At 54.7% G+C, this 17,634-nt stretch overlaps 1 protein-coding gene across 1 annotated transcript; it reads right to left on the bottom strand.

Moving 5' to 3' along the window:
• Positions 1 to 7,495: 7,495 nt before the first annotated feature.
• Positions 7,496 to 15,958, bottom strand: TTC4 (tetratricopeptide repeat domain 4). Its single transcript, XM_038752817.1, has 10 exons — positions 15,845 to 15,958; positions 13,692 to 13,809; positions 13,416 to 13,574; positions 12,395 to 12,472; positions 11,430 to 11,554; positions 10,665 to 10,751; positions 10,316 to 10,524; positions 9,543 to 9,627; positions 8,514 to 8,596; positions 7,496 to 8,121 (listed from the first exon to the last, which is right to left on the bottom strand). The coding sequence occupies exons 1-10, from the start codon at positions 15,938 to 15,940 to the stop codon at positions 8,019 to 8,021; spliced, it is 1,143 nt and encodes a 380-aa protein (XP_038608745.1). The 5' UTR covers positions 15,941 to 15,958; the 3' UTR covers positions 7,496 to 8,018.
• Positions 15,959 to 17,634: the final 1,676 nt, after the last annotated feature.

The raw sequence follows: 17,634 nt of genomic DNA on the forward strand, positions 1-17,634 counted from the left end.
CCGTCTCTATATGTTGCCAACTTGTACTTCCCAAGCGCTTAGCAGAGTAAGCGCTCAATAAATACGATTGATTGATTGAAGACTGTGAGCCCCCCGGTGGGACAACCTGATCACCTTGTAACCTCCCCAGCGCTTAGAACAGTGCTTTGCACATGGTAAGTGCTTAATAAATGCCATCATTATTATTATTATTATTGACAACCTGTACTTCCCAAGCGCTTAGTACAGTGCTCTGCACACAGTAAGCGCTCAATAAATTCGATTGATTGATTGATTGATTGACTTCGGGTCTCCCCTAGGGAAGGCAGGCCCCGGCGTTGGGGGTCTGGGGGTGGCCGCAAGCCGAGGGACTGTGAGCCCACTGTTGGGTAGGGACTATCTCTACATGTTGCCAATTTGTACTTCCCAAGCGCTTAGTACAGTGCTCTGCACATAGTAAGCGCTCAATAAATACGATTGATGATGATGATGACCAGCCGGACCCGCCCCCCCTTCTCTTCGGGGCTGCGGGGGTCACGTCTTTCCTGAGCACCGGGGCCCTGCTGGGGGGAGGGGATGGGGCGTGGGAGGAAAGGAGGAGGATGGATGGGGAAGGGGCGTGAAGGGAAAGGGAATGTATCAATCAATCGTATTTATTGAGCGCTTACTGTGTGCAGAGCACCGTACTAAGCGCTTGACTCAATCAATCAATCGTATTTAAATCAATCAATCAATCGTATTTAATGTATGTGCGGGGGGGAGGGGGCGGCAGGGTCACGCGGGCGCGTGGACAGGGAAACGTCTGGGCCTTTCGGGTGTCACCGCGGAGCGCGGCGGCGGCGGCGGCGGCGGCGGCGGGGGGAGGGGAGCGGAGGGGAGCGGAGGGGGGCGGAGGGGGGCGGACCGACCGACCGACCGACCGAGCGAGCGAGCGAGGGGTGGCCTTGAAACGGCCGGTGGTGGCCGCTGATTGGCGGAGCGCGCCGCCTCGGCGTTCCAGCCGGGCCCCCGCCCCACCCCCCTCCTCTCCCGGCGCGGAGCGCTGCGCGCCGCACTCCGCCGCACCCCGGAAGGAATTTCCTCCTCCTCTTCCTCCTCCTCCTCCTCCTCCTCCTCCTGGTTGAGCCCTTGGGTGGGGCCGGGCGCCTTCCGATGTCGGTTGGGGTCCCGGTTCCCGGCCGCAGCCCACCGACCCTCGCGAGCCTCCCACCCTCCTGATCATGACTTCTCTCCTTCTGTCTTTCTCCAGCCCAGCCCGCCCCCTCCGCTCCTCTGCCACCGCTAATCTCCTCCCCGTTAGGCCTCGTTCTCGCCTGTCCCGCCATCGACCCCCGGGCCTGGAATGCCCCCAATCCCTCTGCCCATCCGCCAAGCTGGCTCTCTTCCTCCCTTCAAGGCCCTACTGAGAGCTCACCTCCTCCAGGAGGCCTTCCCAGACTGAGCCCCTTCCTTCCTCTCCCCCTCTCCATCCCATCTTACCTCCTTCCCTTCCCCACAGCACCTGTATATATGTAGATATGTTTGTACATATTTATTACCCTATTTATTTATTTATTTTACTTGTACCTATATATGTTTGTACATATTTATTTATTTTACTTGTACCTATCTATTCTATTTATTTTATTTTGTTAGTATGTTTGGTTTTGTTCTCTGTCTCCCCCCTTCTAGACTGTGAGCCCACTATTGGGTAGGGACTGTCTCTATATGTTGCCAGCTTGTACTTCCCAAGCGCTTAGTACAGTGCTCAGCACACACTAAGCGCTCAATAAATACGATTGACTGATTGATTGATTGCAGGGCTGCTGGTAGTGGGGAGAGGAGAGGGGGGCCGTGGCCGTTCGGCAGGGCAGAGTTACTGGCGTTTCTCGGGCTTCCAGGGGCTGGAGGTGGGGAGGGTTACCATTATTATTACTGTTCGTATTTATTGAGCGCTTTACTGTTTGCAAAGCACTGTACTAAGCGCTTGGGAGAGGACATTATACATTTGGACATTATACAGAGGACATACATTTGATGTGTTTATAACATCAAATACATTACCTTCCCAAGCACGGGCTTGGGAGTCAGAGGTCATGGGTTCGAATCCCGACTCCGCCACTTATCGGCTGTGTGACTTTGGGCAAGTCACTTAACTTCTCTGTGCCTCAGTTACCTCATCTGTAAAATGGGGATTAAGACTGTGAGCCCCCCGTGGGACAACCTGATCACCTTGTGTCCTCCCCCAGCGCTTAGAACAGTGCTTTGCACATAGTAAAAGCCTTAATAAATGCCATCATCATTATTATTATTATTATTATTGTTACCTGCTCACAACGAACTCCCGGTCTAGAGGGGTTCCCTCGGCCTGCCGCGGTTCGCCCACCGCTGCTGCCCCCGGATCTGCTGAGTTCAGGACCGGGGGGTCTTTGGGGGAATAGGCCACCTGGGCCCCCCTCCCCCGCACGCCGGGCTTAGGGCGGGGGTCCCCGTGTCCGGCCTTTGGCCGGAGGAGGAGGGGAGGACCAGAGGTCAAAGGTTACGAGGGCTCCGACACGCTCTAGTCGGGGGCCGGGGGGCGCCAGGAAGAAGCCCGGGATGGCAGTGCCCCCTGGTGGCGAGCCGAGGGACGGAAGCCCTGGACGGCAGTGCCCCCTGGTGGCGAGCCGAGGGACGGAAGCGCGGGACGGCAGTGCCCCCTGGTGGCGAGCCGAGGGACGGGAGCGGGGACGGCAGTGCCCCCTGCTGGCGGGCCGAGGGGCGGGAGCGGGGCCAGGGAAAACTCCTAAAACCTACCTCTCTTCCTCCCTTCAAAGCCCTACTGAGAGCTCACCTCCTCCAGGAAGCCTTCCCTGATTGAGCCCTCCTTTTTTCCTCTTCTCCCGCCCCCCCGCCCTACCCCCTTCCCCTCCCCACAGCACTTGTATATATTTGTACATATTTATTACTCTAGTTTATTAATGATATGTATACAGCTATAATTCTGTTTATTCTGATGGTATTGACACCCATCTTCTTGTTTTTGTTGTCTGTCTCTCCCTTCTAGACTGTGAGCCCGGTGTTGGGTAGGGACCGTCTCTATATGTTGTTGACTTGTACTTCCCAAGCCCTTAGTACAGTGCTTAGTAAGTGCTCAATAATCACTCAATCGTATTTATGGAGCACTTACTGTGTGCAGAGCACTGTACTAAGCGCTTGGGAAGTACAAGTTGGCAACATATAGAGACAGTCCCTACCCAACAGTGGGCTCACAGTCTAGAAGGGGGAGAATAAATATGATTGAATGGATGAATGAATGAATGAAAACCGGGCCAATCCAGCCCCAATGGTGCCCTGGCAGATGGAACCTGTGCAGGTCCAAGGAGCAGGGCAGGGAGTCTTCCCGCCTGAATCCCATGAGGGGCAAGGAGAGGAGGGACACCCACGCCCCCCCCGAACACATCGGAATAAGAGGTAACGGGACGATGCGGGTCCCCAGCTCAGCCTATGGACAGAAGGATGGACGGACGGGGCCCGATGTCCCTTTTAATAATAATAATATTGATTATAATAATAATAGAGATATCTGTAAAATGCTTACTATGTCCCAGTCACTGTTCTAAGCACTGGGGTGTACACAAGGTAAAGAGGTTGGATACAGTCCCTGTCCCACATGGGGCTCACAGTCAATTTTACAGATAGTGATATAGTAATAATTATGGTATTTGTTAAGCACTTACTGTGTGCCAAGCACTATTCTAAGCCCTGGGGTAGATACAAGGTGATTGGGTTGTCTCACGGGGTGGGGGTGGGGGGGCTCACGGTTTTAATCCCCATTTTACAGATGAGGTAACTGAGGCATAGAGAAGTTAAGTAGCTCGCCCAAGGCCACACAGCTGACAAGTGGCGGAGCCGGGATTAGAGCCCACGTCCTCTGACTCCCAAACCTGTGGTCTTGCCACAAGGCCATCCTGCTTCTCTAGGCACAGAGAAATGAAGTGACTCACCCAAGATCACACAGCAGACAGGTGTCAGAGCTGCTCGGAGCTGTCTGAGGGCTGGGAGGGAGAATGGTGATGACTGTGGTGGCTGGATTGGCTAGAGCAGCTGGGGGAACCCCAGGAGTGGGGGAACCCAGGCTCCTGCTGAGCCCCCTCCCACCCCCACCCCAAGCCCCCAACTGGTGTCTGCACTCAGGGGAGATGCCCGGGGTGGGGGTGGGACGGGCCCTTGGTAAAGGAAGCTACTGGACAGAAGCGGGGTTGGAGGTGGGGAGCAGGGCAGGCCCTTGGCCAAAACAGCCAACCTTGGCAGCCCCGTGCACACCTCTCTCTCACTGCCGGTGGGAATCTGGTGACGACCTGTGCGAATTATTTCAATCATATTTATTAAGTGCTTACTATGCACAGAGCACTGTACTAAGCGCTTGGGAGAATACAAGCAGCGTGAGCAGTATCATGGCATAGTGAATAGAACACTGCCCCGGGAGTCAGGAGATCCTGGGTTCTAATCCTGGCTCGCTTCTTGTCTGCTGTGTGACCTTGGGTAAGTCACTTCACTAATCTGTGACCTCCTCTGTAAAATAATAATAATAATGATGATGGCATTTGTTAAGCACTTACTATGTGCAAAGCACTGTTCTAAGCGCTGGGGGGATACAAGGTGATCAGGTTGTCCCACGTGGGGCTCACAGTCTTAATCCTCCTTTTACAGGTGAGGTAACTGAGGCTCAGAGAAGTTAAGTGACTTTCCCAAGGTTACACAGCAGACATGTGGTGGAGCCGAGATTCGAATCCATGACCTCCGACTCCAAAGTCCATCTCTTTCCATTGAGCCACGCTGCTTTGAGGATTGAGCCGGTGAGCCCCATATGGGACAGGGACTGTGTCCAACTTGTTTTGCTTGTATCCAACCCAGCGCTTAGTACAACGCCTGGCACATAGTAAGCGCTTAACAAATACCATTATTATTACAATTATTGGAACAAACATATTCCCTGGCTACAACGAGCTTACATGGCCTATTGCTCCAGAAGTGGTCAGGGCTCTGGATTTGGGCAGAGATCTCGAAGGTGGCAGATGGGCAGGGAATGCGTCTGCTGACTGTTGGATTGTACTGTCCCAAATGCTTAGTACAGTGCTCTGCACATAGTAAGTGCTCAATAAATCCCACGGATTGACTGATCTAGAACGAGGTGGGACTCGAGTGATTCACAAGAGAAGCAGCGTGGCTTAGTGGAAAGAGCACAGGCTTTGGAGTCAGAGGTCATGGGTTCAAGTCCCGGCTCCACCAATTGTCAGCTGTGTGACTTTGGGCAAGTGACTTAACTTCTCTGGGCCTCAGTAACCACATCTGTAAAATGGGAATTAAGACTGTGAGCCCCCCATGGCACAACCTGATCACCTTGTAACCTCCCCAGCGCTTAGAACAGTGCTTTGCACATAGTAAGCACTTAATAAATGCCATTATTATTAGAGAAGCAGCGTGGCTCAGTGGAGAGAGCATGGGCTTTGGAGTCTGAGGTCAAGGGTTCAAATCCCTGCTCTGCCAATTGTCAGCTGTGTGACTTTGGGCAAGTCACTTAACTTCTCTGGGCCTCAATTCCTTTGTCTGTAAAATGGGGATTAAGACTGTGAGCCCCCTTTGGGACAACCTGATCACCTGGTACCTCCCCAGCGCTTAGAACAGTGCTTTGCACATAGTAAGCGCTTAATAAATGCCATCATTATTATTATAAGTGGAGGGACTAGATTTTGAAATCAGCAGCAGCAGCACATCTCTTGAAAGACAGCTGAGAATGTAGGGGTAGGAGAGCGCCAGGCAGGAAACGGGAGATCTTTAGGGAGCTCAGGCTTGTTGGCTTTGAATTTGCCATCTCACTTGGCAAGGTCACAGGGGAGAGTGAGAGGGGAGGTGGGGGCATGGGTAAGATCTTGGATCACTCCACCCAGAGCTTTCGTTGTCCCCATGGATGAGGGGTGCATGACTGGCTGGGGGCCGTGGATTGCCCAAGGTCATACCAGAAAAGAAGATGGGCCACGGTGACTCTGGGAGGACCACGAAACTCAACACGAACACCCGGGGAGGTCTCCACGAAACCCTGGCACAGCCCTCTCAGACCGGCACCACCCCACCCACCTGAGAGCTGAGGCATCTGGGTACAGGTGACCGAAGCATCACTGCCCGTGGGATTCCTGCTGGAAATGGGGGCCCAGGATGGTCCATCTCCAGGAGCAGAGGTTACAGGGGTTGGTCAGGGGGAGGTGAGGAGACCTTAAGGAGACACTAAGGGGCTACCGGGGGAATGCCTGGAGCCCAGCCCCGGACAGCCTGCAGGGACCCCAGAGGGGGGTGCGAGTTTATGGCAGAGGCAGGAGTGGTCGTAGGGAGCTGGGGGTACTAAAGGCCTGCTGACTCTCCTATCGGTCCCCGGCTCCCTTAGCTGCAGTAAGCTGGATACCCATCCAGGTGAAGCGGCACTGACCAACCGGCTCCCCTCCTAACCCTGACGTTCCCGAGCTGGCTAGCAGAACTTTCCTGAAACCCAGGTGGGATTGGCAACTGGTGACTGGCCCTACCATGGTTGGTGGATCCTAAATTTGCGCCCCCCACCTCCCATGTCCCAAGGGAGAATCTAGTGCGAGCTCTCACAGGAATGAGCAGAACTGCTGAGGCGCTCATGGCCCATGCCTTCACCCTGGCCCCAGCTGAACTACTGCCTTGGCCTCCTCGAGGGCCTCCGTGCCTCCAACCTCTCCCCCGCCAACCCGCTGCTGCCTTCCAGATCATCTTCCTGAAGCGCCACCCAGCCCCCTTCTCTCCTCTTGCCCAAACCCTCCTGCAGTCCTCTGCGTCCCTTCACAGCAAACAAACCCCCCTTCCCTGCTGGCTTCCAGGCTCTCAGCCCGCTGGTACAACCTGGCAAGTTGGCTCTCTTCCTTCACTGTTCCCCAGCCTCCTTTCTTTGCTCTTCCCAAAGTGAACTGTGGGCTGGGCCTCACCCTCCCCTCTTCCACTCCTGATGGTCCCCTAGTCTGGGACTCCCTCCCCACCTGAAATCTGGCAGGCTGCAGTTGAAGACCCCAAGTTCAAAGCCTCCTAAATCACACCTTCCTCCAAGGCTTTCCTGATGAACTCCCAACTCCTCCGGTCTCCCCAATCTGACAGCACCCACCTCTGGACTTTCAGACTTGTTTACACTCCTGCCATCAGCAGCCCTTGGGTTTGCAGGCGTGATCTCATGTGCGGTCAGTTGATTTATGTCGATTATTTGATTTGTAAATATTTATGTGCTCGGCTCCCCCTTTACATAAGCTGGGGAGCCGGCTTGTGGGCTGGGCCTGCGCCAGGACTGTGCCCTGGGACTCTAAATGTAGAGCTGAGACCCAGCACAGCGTGGGGAGCCCCAGACATGGACCGGGCCATGGGGACTCCCTAAGTGCAGTGCCTTAAGCGACCCGCCAATTGGCCCTACAGAGGAACCACTCAGAGAGGCCCCTGGGTGGTCCCGCCGAGCACAGCCGCACCCTTGAGGACACCAGTGAGTCACTTAGCTCCTTAAAATCCATTTTAATAATGGCTCGGGCCCTTTGCTGGCTCACAGCGAGATAAACTAACCTGGCAAAGGGCGACAGCTTCGGGCACAGTGCCGTCTCTGGGGTCCAGTGTGACCAATTGCCCATCCAGCTCCAGTGTCCTCCCGGTGTGGGGCAGTGGGGCTGGCCTGCATCGCTTTAGGAATGAGCAGCAGGGTCAAGCCCGGCTCCTATGTGGTCTTCCCTGCCACCTGATCATCTGTGGCAGTGTGGCTGTGCTACAGCAGCCAACAGGGCACTCTCTCCATGGGCACCTGCTGGGCCCATGTGACCAAGAGGGGAGTGACCGGTTAACAGAAGTCTGGTTTGCCGGGCCGGGGCAGCGGGCCGGCGAGGGGACCATCAGGCACAAAGATGAGGTGGGAAGAGGCCCAGGGCAAGGCAGCGTCTTGTGTACTGCTGCCCTGGTCACTTTCCAGCCTCCGAGGCGCTAGGCTGGCCGCCAGAGATGGGTGGGGAAGATGCTGCCCGAGGCCTGGGCCGCGGTCATGCTGGCTGGTGCACCTTCTTGCCCCGCAAGTAGTTCTGGCAGAAAGGGGAACGCCGCACCAGAACCAGGAACGCAGGGGTGGCCGCTTTGACCCAGTACCTGTGGCCAATGGCATTGTGAGAGTCACACCATTCCCGCTAGGCCCCCTGAACATCCACCTGGGGCTGACCCTCGACCCTGCCCCGCACCCCACTCCAGACAACAGCACTGGGCATCTTGGGAGAGCCACATACCTGACCCCAAGAGGATCCCTCCCCACCACTAGCGGCCTGCTCTGGGCCTGGCCTGCTGACTGCACCCCACAGCAGCCTCCTGGTGCTCAGAGCCTGCGTGTTTCCCCCAGAGTGCCCAGGTGACATCTCCTGCTTTACAATCAGAAGCCACTCAACCAACTTCCCGCCCTCCCACCCCCGTCACTTTCCACCTCCAGTCTTGGAACCTTGCTGGTTCACCTATATCAGCCACTCCCTTCCTCCCCTACCAATGCCTACCTTGGGTGCTGTAGAGCCTGGAGCAGGGAGCTGCCCACGTCCAACTGGTATATCTCTCCCCTCTGGTCATCCTCAAAGTACAGCTGTTCGGGCACAGGGGGTGGATGTCACTAGGGGCCCGGGAGGGGGCAGCGGGGCCGAGGGCCCTGCCCCGACATCCTCCCTCCCGTGGCCAGGGGCATTTAGAATCAGAGAGGCGGTGAGGAGCGGGGCAGGGCTGGGTGGTTGCTCATGGAGATCACAAACGACCAGTTGGCAACGGCGGCCTGGTCTCCAGGGCCAAGGCTCACAAGCCGCTTGGGCCTATTTCCGACTGGGGTCTCTGGCAGACTGGGCTTCGCTGAGCCCAGGGGCCTGCAGCTCCGCATCTCCACACAATGCCCTCCTCCTCATGAGCCCCAGGGGCTAGCTCCCTCAGCCAGACACTGGACACCCCCCCAGAAGTCCCATGTCCCTCCCCACCTGCTGGCCAGCTCCAACCCCAAGGTTGTTACGGTTTCAATGCTCATACGAGCACATATGTCCCTATGCCCAAATTGGTGGGATTCTACAGCCTGTTCTAGAACATCGCAGCCATACTTGCCCATTCTAGAGCTCCTTCTAGAACAGGTCAGACTCTGGCCCCTGGGCCAGCTGCCAATCTTCTTTTTTTTAATGGTACTTGTTAAACTCTTCCTATGTGCCAGGCACTGTACTAAGCACTGGGGTAGATACAAGATAATCAGGTCAGAAACAGTCCATATCCCAAGTGGGGCTCACTGTCTTAATCCCCATTTTATAGGTGAGGTAACTGAGGCACAGAGAAGTGAAGTGACTTGCCCAAGGTCACACAGCAGGCAAATGACAGAGCCAGGACTAGAACCCAGACTCTCTAGGCCCAGGTTCTTCCTACTAGGCCACGCTGCTTCTCAATCTTTGGCCCCCTGGCTAGTGAGGTTTGCGCTGAAGGGAAGATGTGGTGGCAGGGTCACCTAGCTGTTCCCCTATGCCCCACCCCACTAGACCCCTGCGGGGATGGGCCCCTCGCACCTCCAACTGGCTGGGCTGGTACTTCTGCTGCAAGTCCCATGGAGGCGGCTCCCCGGCAAACATCACGGCCAGGTGGTCGATGAACCTGCAGACACGATGAGGCTGGTCACCCCCAAGCCTAGTCATCGCCTCCATGGCCCAGACACCCCTTCTGGCCCCAAGTCTGCCTCCTGCCTGGCTCCACATTCATTCATTCAATCGTATTTATTGAGCGCTTACTGTGTGCAGAGCACTGTACTAAGCGCTTGGGAAGTACAAGTTACATGGTCAGTACAAGTACATGGTCAGAGGGCTACCTTGGTCTCTCCCCTGACTCCTTTAATCGATTTACCACATTATGAGGGAAATTTACCCCATTTTACCACAATATGAAGTAAATTGATTAAATGGGGTAAAATGGGGTAAAATGCGAGCTATTAGAAAGGTTGCAGATTATGGCATAGGACAAGACCTTCTGGAGAAAGCACATCCATGGAGTCGCTATGAATCGGAAATGACTTGATGGCACAATAGTATTAATAACAATAATTGCCACATTATGTAGGAAGAGAGAGATCATCGCATGAGGGCTTGGCCAACCTGCCCCCCTCGCCTCCCGCACCAGACATGGAACCCTACTCTAATCCCCTACCACTGCAACCCCCGCAAAGGCTGCCCACTAAAGCAACTTTGGGCCTGTGCCCCCTACCCTGTGTGCCACCTTTCTGTCCATCTGCCTGCCTCTCTGTTTGCCTGCCTGCCCGTCTGAGGCAAAGCAGGGCAGCCAGCTTCACCTGGAGTCCTCGTGGAAGGCGGAGATGAAGTCTGTCTGTGCGTGCTCCGGGTAGAGGAACAGCACGGGCCAGGTCAGCCGGTTATCCTCACCTAGGCTGACCGTGGCCCCTGGGATAGGCCCGACGTCCAAGCTGCTCCCCTCCTCCTCCTCCTCCTCATCGTCCTCCTTCTCGCCAGGGGCTGGGGGCAGTAGCTTGATGTCCCGTTCCTGGGTCAGGTGTGCAGCGGGAGGAAGGAGGGAAGGGGTCAGTGGGGAAAATGGGCCCAGGTTTCTGGGAAGCCACCCGCCAGGGCTCCACTCTCACTCCCTCCCTCATGCCACCCCAGCGGGTCGAGTAGGGTGCTCACCTGGATGGCTCTGAGCAGGGCCTCCCTCTGCACGTGTGCTTTCTGCTCCTTCAGCTTGGCTTTCCGGGCATCCCGCTGACCAGCCCGCTGTGATCAGTACAGGGGTCACACTGCTGACCCCAGGCCTGCCCCCAACCTGGCCCAGCCCCTCCCCCTTCTAGACTGTGAGCCCACTGTTGGGTAGGGACCATCTCTATATGTTGCCAACTTGTACTTCCCAAGCGCTTAGTACAGTGCTCTGCACATAGTAAGCGCTCAATAAATACGATTGATTGATTGATTGATTGATTGGGGATGTTGTGGGTGCCAGCAGCGTCTGGGCTAGCATTAACTGTGGCCATGCACAGGAAGGGGCCTGATACGGAGGAGACCTGGGTGCCAGCCCTGAAGGGGAGAAAGTTGAGGAGACCGCTGCCTGCCCCAGCTCTCCTCCCCGGCCCTAATCAATCAATCAATCGCATTTTTCATTCATTCATTCAATCGTATTTATTGAGCGCTTACTGTGTGCAGAGCACTGTACTAAGCGCTTGGGAAGTACAAGTTGGCAACATATAGAGATGGTCCCTACCCAACATTTATCAGCACTTACTGTGTGCTGAGCATTGTACTGAGCACTTGGGAGAGTACAATAAAACAGAGTTGGTAGTTTCCCTGGGGATAAAATGGATGTCCAGAGTGGGCGCTCTACCTAACCCAGACCCCATCCATGTCTCCACCCTACCAGGGCCTGGAGGGGACAACCACCGGAAAGGATTGGGGTCCTACCTGTAACCTGTCGGCTTTGGCTCTCACTTCCAAAAGCTTCTTCTCTGTGGAGTCCAGCTTCAGTCCCTCCTGGCACCAGCTGACCGCCTCAGCAAAGTTCTTCAATTCCAGGTGACACAGGGCTCCTGCCCACGGTGGGAAGTGGGGGAGCAGTCTGGGACTGGACCCTGCCTTGTGGGGTAGCAGCACACAAGCAGCAGGGCCCCAGGTGCCAGAAGGGGAGCAGGACCAGAAATCCCTGGAAGACCCTGGCTCCCGCCTCCCCTCTCCTCCACTCCCAGGGACTGCCCGCCTCCTTCGGCTTCAAGCGCGAGCTCCTGCCGCCAGCTCTCCTCGCCTTCCAAACCCACCTCCTGCGCTCACCTTCTCGCTGCCCCTCACTCCTGACTCCCACCTCTGACCCCTCTTTTGGAGGCTGGGACCTCCTCCCTCTCCACATGGGCCAGCCTTTGAAGTCTCCCAACCTTTGAAGTCCTCTTGGAACCTCACCTCCCCGATTCCCTGGCAACATCCCATCAACTCAAGGGTCTCTCTGAGTGCTTTGGTACAGTCTGACTGGACTGCCCATTATCTCTTCTGCTACTTCAACTGAGGTTTTGCCAGATGACCAGAGTTCAGGGCTGGGAGTTGGGTGACCCAGGCTCTAGTGCCAATTCTGTCCTTGGCGCATGTGCGTGTGTGTATGTGTCCCAGGGCCAATCGCCGAGCCTCTCTGGACCTCAAGGTCCTCCTCTGTACCAAGGAGAGTGAGCCTGGCATGGGGCGGGGCTGCGGCTGAACTTGATCCTCTGGTGTCTTCCCTGGCGCTCGGCCCAGGGTCAGCGCCGATCACATACCACCTCTGTGAGGATGACACTTGCTCTTCTTACTGCGCTGCTGCCCCCCGGGTCCTGCTCCTGGGCCTGGCACCAGCCCACCAACCCAACTGGACACTCCCAGGAGCCCCTGGGCCCACGGTGCCCCACCTCTCACGATGGCTTTCAAGTGGCTGGGCCTGAGCTTCCGGGCGGCAGAGACATCGTTGAGGGCTGAACGCAGGTTGCCTGGGAAAACACCCCGGGCAGAGCAAAGTGTCAGAGTCAGAGTCCTGTCATGTCCACCCTCCCGCAACAAACAACCTGGGGCTTATAGCAGCAAATGTGTGGAGCCACCACACTGATAGAGCCAGTCAGATCCCCAGGCCGGGTAGAAGCCGGGTCTGGTGAGGGGCACAGAGTCGTACTGGCACCTGCCCCTGGAGCCTGGGGAGGCTTGCTGACCACTCCTGTGCATACTCTGGCCCCACTCCCAATAGGCATCCAATAAACGCCACTGGACATCTCACAGAGCATCCTCATATGCTGTTCAGAATATTGCAAACCAACAGGAAATGATGCTGCCTGATGGACAGAGGGCATAGAGTCAGGAGGTTCGGGGGGGGGGGGGGGTTCTAGTCCCAGCTCTGCCCCAGCCTGCTGTGCGACCTTGGACAGATCGCTTAACCTCTCTAGGCCTTACTTCCCTCCTCTCTGTATTTTCCTGCCTCTCACAACTGTTATAAGGACACAGAAATAAGTGATATGCGTGGTTTGGGAATGAAAGCACCCAACACAGTCACGCTAGCCTCCCACTGGCTTCAAGGCTTTGCACCAACTCTCTTCTCCTGCTACACACCAGCTCACACTTTTCATTTCTCCCAACCTACCTTCTCAGTTCTGTCCCACACTGTGCCCTGCCCACAGGAGGAGCCCCGTAGAGCAGTCTGCAGCAGGCGACCAGTATGGCATTGTTGCCTGCTGGAGGCATCTGACACAGAATCCTGACTACGGCAGGCACTCAACACAGGTGCTCTGCACAGAGCAGATGCTCAACAAAAGTTGTGGCAGTTGACACTATCCTAGGCATGTCAGGGAATCCCCCAGAAAGGTGCCCGGTGTGTGGTGCTGGGGGGGGGCACTACCCCTGGGACAAAGCCAGCTCCTTGAGTTCAACCTCACGCATCACTACCAAGGTGGAACTGTGCAGCTGCCCGGTTGGTATACAAGACAGCTCTCAGGTCTGGATCGCAGCTCTTCTTCAACCCCTCGGAGTATGAAGTTGATGCTTTCTGGTAGGCCTTATCCTTAAAGTAGTCATTGCCTTCATCCTTGTACATTTTGGCTTGTTCTGTGTGGGGGCGAGAGGTGAGGAAGGTGACACTAGGGAAAACCCTGAGCAGATCTCCCCCACCCTCGCCACAACCCATCCTCCCTCCGGCCTGGGCATCCGCGGGGGTACGGGCACCTTCGGGAGGCTTCTCGTCGTCAAAGATCATGGACTGCAGGCAGGCCAAGTCGGGGTGCTGGGTGGGGTCGATCTCGGAGGGTGGCTTCTTCATGAACATCGGGATCTTTTCGAACTCCTGGGCGGGGAGGAAAGGCAGAGAGTGAAGGACAGATGCGGCGGGGGGGAGGGGGGGCCCGAGGCCTGGGCGGGCACCTTCCCTTGCCCCTTGAGCACTGCCATTTCCAATGGGACAGACCTGAAGCCCTAGTCACTCCCCTCAGTGGCCGCTCCTCCCCATCACACATATTCCAGACAGAGCCCGCAGCCCTGGATATGCCCCTCAGCGATGTATCCCCCCACCCATGACATGCCCCTCAGTGATAAGTCCCCCACCCCTGACACTCCCCTCAGTGGTGTCCCCCCATACGGACATTATCCTCAGCGGTTCCCCCCCACTGAATATTCCCCTCAGCAATGTCACCCCCAACCTGGATTTCCACCTCAGTGGTGTCATTGCCGCCCCCCACTCCAGACATTCCCTTCAGCGATGTCACCCCACACCATGACATTCCCCTCAGCATTATCACCGCCACCAGACATTCCCCTCAGCGGTGTGTCGTCGCCATCCTTCCCTGTCCCAACATTCCTCTCAGCCTTGTCTCCCCCACTCCAGACATTCTCCTCAGTGGTGTCGCCCCACCCAATTCCCCTCAACGATATCCTTCCCCCACCGCGACGGTCCCCTCAGCACCGTCTCCCCCCCAGCTTTCCCCTCAGTGTTGTCCTCCCCACATCGCGACATTCCCCTCAGCATTGTCTCCCCGACCCGGGACATTCCCCTTAGAGAAGCAGGGTGGCTCAGTGGAAAGAGCATGGGCTTCGGAGTCAGAGGTCATGGGTTCTAATCCCGGCTCCACCCCTTGTCAGCTGTGTGACTTTGGGCAAGTCACTGAACTTTTCTGTGCTTCAGTTACCTCATCTGTAAAATGAGGATGAAGACTGTGAGCCCCACGTGGGACAACTTGATCACCTTGTAAACTCCCCAGTGCTTAGAATAGTGCTTCCCCCCCATCTTACCTCCTTCCCTTGCCCACAGCACCTGTATATATGTATATATGTTTGTACATATTTATTACTCTATTTATTTATTTATTTACCTATCTTACTTGTACATATCTATTCTATTTATTTTATTTTGTTAGTATGTTTGGTTTTGTCTCCCCCTTCTATCAATCAATTGTATTTATTGAGCGCTTACTGTGTGCAGAGCACTGTACTAAGCGCTTGGGAAGTCCAAGTTGGCAACATATAGAGACAGTCCCTACCCAACAGTGGGCTCAGAGTCTAAAAGGGGGAGACAGAGAACAAAACCAAACATACCAACAAAATAAAATAAATAGAATAGATATGTACAAGTAAAATAAGTAGAGTAATAAATACGTACAAACATATATACATACATACAGGTGCTGTGGGGAAGAGAAGGAGGTAAGTGGGGGCGATGGAGAGGGGGACGAGGGGGAGAGGACTAGACCGTGAGCCCGCTGTTGGGTAGGGACCGTCTCTATGTGTTGCCGACTTGTACTTCCCAAGCGCTTAGTCCAGTGCTCTGCACACAGTAAGCGCTCAATAAATACGATTGATTGATTGATTAGCACATAGTAAGCGCTTAATAAATGCCATCATTATTCTGCTAGACTGTGAGCCCGCTGTTGGGTAGGGGCCGTCTCTATATGTTGCCGACTTGTACTTCCCAAGCGCTTAGTACAGTGCTCTGCACACAGTAAGCGCTCAATAAATACGATTGAATGAATGAATGAATGAATGAATGAATGAAAAGGTGGGTTCCCCCCCCCCCCCACCCCCCGCCATTCTCCTCAGCAGTCTTGGTCCCCCCAGCTCGGGCCATGCCCCTCACTGGTGTGTCCTCCTGGGCCATTTTCCTCAGCGGTGTCCCCCCCCCCCCCCCCCCCCCGCCGCCATTCCCCTCAGCAGTCGTGTCCCCGCCTTGCCCGGGCTATCGTCATCATCAATCGTATTTATTGAGCGCTTACTGTGTGCTGAGCACTGTACTGAGCGCTTGGGAAGTACAAGTTGGCAACATGCCATGCCCCCGAGCGGCGTCCCCCCCGCTCCGCGGTGTGGTGTGCGCCCCTGCCCCCCGGGCCCACCTCCTCCCACGCGTCCGGGCGGAAGCCGCCCCGGTAGGCCTGGCTCTTGAACTTGTCCAGGAAGGCGTCCATCACGTCCCCACCGTCCCCCGCCATGATGCCTCCGTGAGCCACTTCCGGGGGGCGGCCCACCTCCTTCCGCCGCCCCCGCCGGGGCGCCCACCGGGCGGCCTCTCGTCAGAATAATTGTGGTAGTCGTTAAGCGCTCACTATGCGCCAGGCGCTGTACTGAGCGCCGGGGTGGGAAGCAGCGTGGCGCTGTGGCGGGAACACGGGCTTGGGAGTCAGAGGTCATGAGTTCTAATTCCAGCTCCGCCACTTGTCAGCTGTGTGACAGTCACTTCACTACTCGATCACCTCACTGAGAGCTCACCTCCTCCAGGAGGCCTTCCCAGACTGAGCCCCTTCCTTCCTCTCCCCCATCTTACCTCCTTCCCTTCCCCACAGCACCTGTATATATGTGGATATGTTTGTACATATTTATTACTCTATTTATTTTACTTGTACATATCTATTTTATTTATTTTATTTTGTTAGTATGTTTGGTTTTGCTCTCTGTCTCCCCTTTCTAGACTGAGCCCCCCCATCTTACTTCCTTCCCTTCCCCACAGCACCTGTATATATGTATATATGTTTGTACATATTTACTACTCTATTTATTTATTTTACTTGTACATATCTATTCTATTTATTTTATTTTGTTAGTACGTTTGGTTTTGCTCTCTGTCTCACCTTTCTAGACTGTGAGCCCCCCCATCTTACTTCCTTCCCTTCCCCACAGCACCTGTATATATGTTTGTACATATTTACTACTCTATTTATTTATTTTACTTGTACATATCTATTCTATTGATTTTATTTTGTTAATATGTTTGGTTTTGTTCTCTGTCTCCCCCTTCTAGACTGTGAGCCCGCTGTTGGGTAGGGACTGTCTCTATATGTTGCCAGCTTGTACTTCCCAAGCGCTTAGTACAGTGCTCTGCACACAGTAAGCACTCAATAAATATGATTGATTGATTGTTGGGTAGGAACTGTATATGTTGCCAACTTGTACTTCCCAAGCGCTTAGTACAGTGCTCTGCACACAGTAAGCACTCAATACGATTGATGATGATGACTGTGAGCCCCCCATCTTACTTCCTTCCCTTCCCCACAGCACCTGTATATATGTATATATGTTTGTACGTATTTACTACTCTATTTATTTATTTTACTTGTACATATCTATTCTATTTATTTTATTTTGTTAGTATGTTTGGTTTTGTTCTCTGTCTCCCCCTTCTAGACTGTGAGCCCGCTGTTGGGTAGGGACTGTCTCTATATGTTGCCAGCTTGTACTTCCCAAGCGCTTAGTACAGTGCTCTGCACACAGTAAGCACTCAGTAAATATGATTGATTGATTGTTGGGTAGGAACTGTCTCTATATGTTGCCAACTTGTACTTCCCAAGTGCTTAGTACAGTGCTCTGCACACAGTAAGCGCTCAATAAATACGATTGATTGATTGATTGATTCTCTGGGCCTCAGTTCCCTCACCAGTAAAATGGGGATTAAGACCGTGAGCCCCACGTGGGGCAACCTGATTACCTTGTATCCCCCCCCCCAGCGCTTAGAACAGTGCTTGGCACATAGTAAGCGCTTAACAAATACCATTATTATTATTCATTCATTCATTCATTCAAGCACTTAGTACAGTGCAAGCGCTTAGTACAGTGCTCTGCACATAGTAAGCGCTCAATAAATACGATTGACGATGATTCAATCGTATTGAGCAATTACTGTGTGCAGAGC

The sequence above is a fragment of the Tachyglossus aculeatus genome, chromosome 10, assembly GCF_015852505.1.
Source record: "Tachyglossus aculeatus isolate mTacAcu1 chromosome 10, mTacAcu1.pri, whole genome shotgun sequence".
In the NCBI taxonomy this organism is placed as follows: Eukaryota; Metazoa; Chordata; class Mammalia; order Monotremata; family Tachyglossidae; genus Tachyglossus; species Tachyglossus aculeatus.

Excerpts from the sequence above, each read along its gene's own strand:
- TTC4 (XM_038752817.1), bottom strand. The coding sequence starts at position 15,940 with ATGGCGGGGGACGGTGGGGACGTGATGGACGCCTTCCTGGACAAGTTC. Across the intron at positions 10,525-10,664 it reads CCCTGCTCAGAGCCATCCAG|GAACGGGACATCAAGCTACT; the intron begins GTGAGCACCCTA and ends CACCTGACCCAG. Across the intron at positions 9,628-10,315 it reads GCCTTCCACGAGGACTCCAG|GTTCATCGACCACCTGGCCG; the intron begins GTGAAGCTGGCT and ends TCGTGTCTGCAG.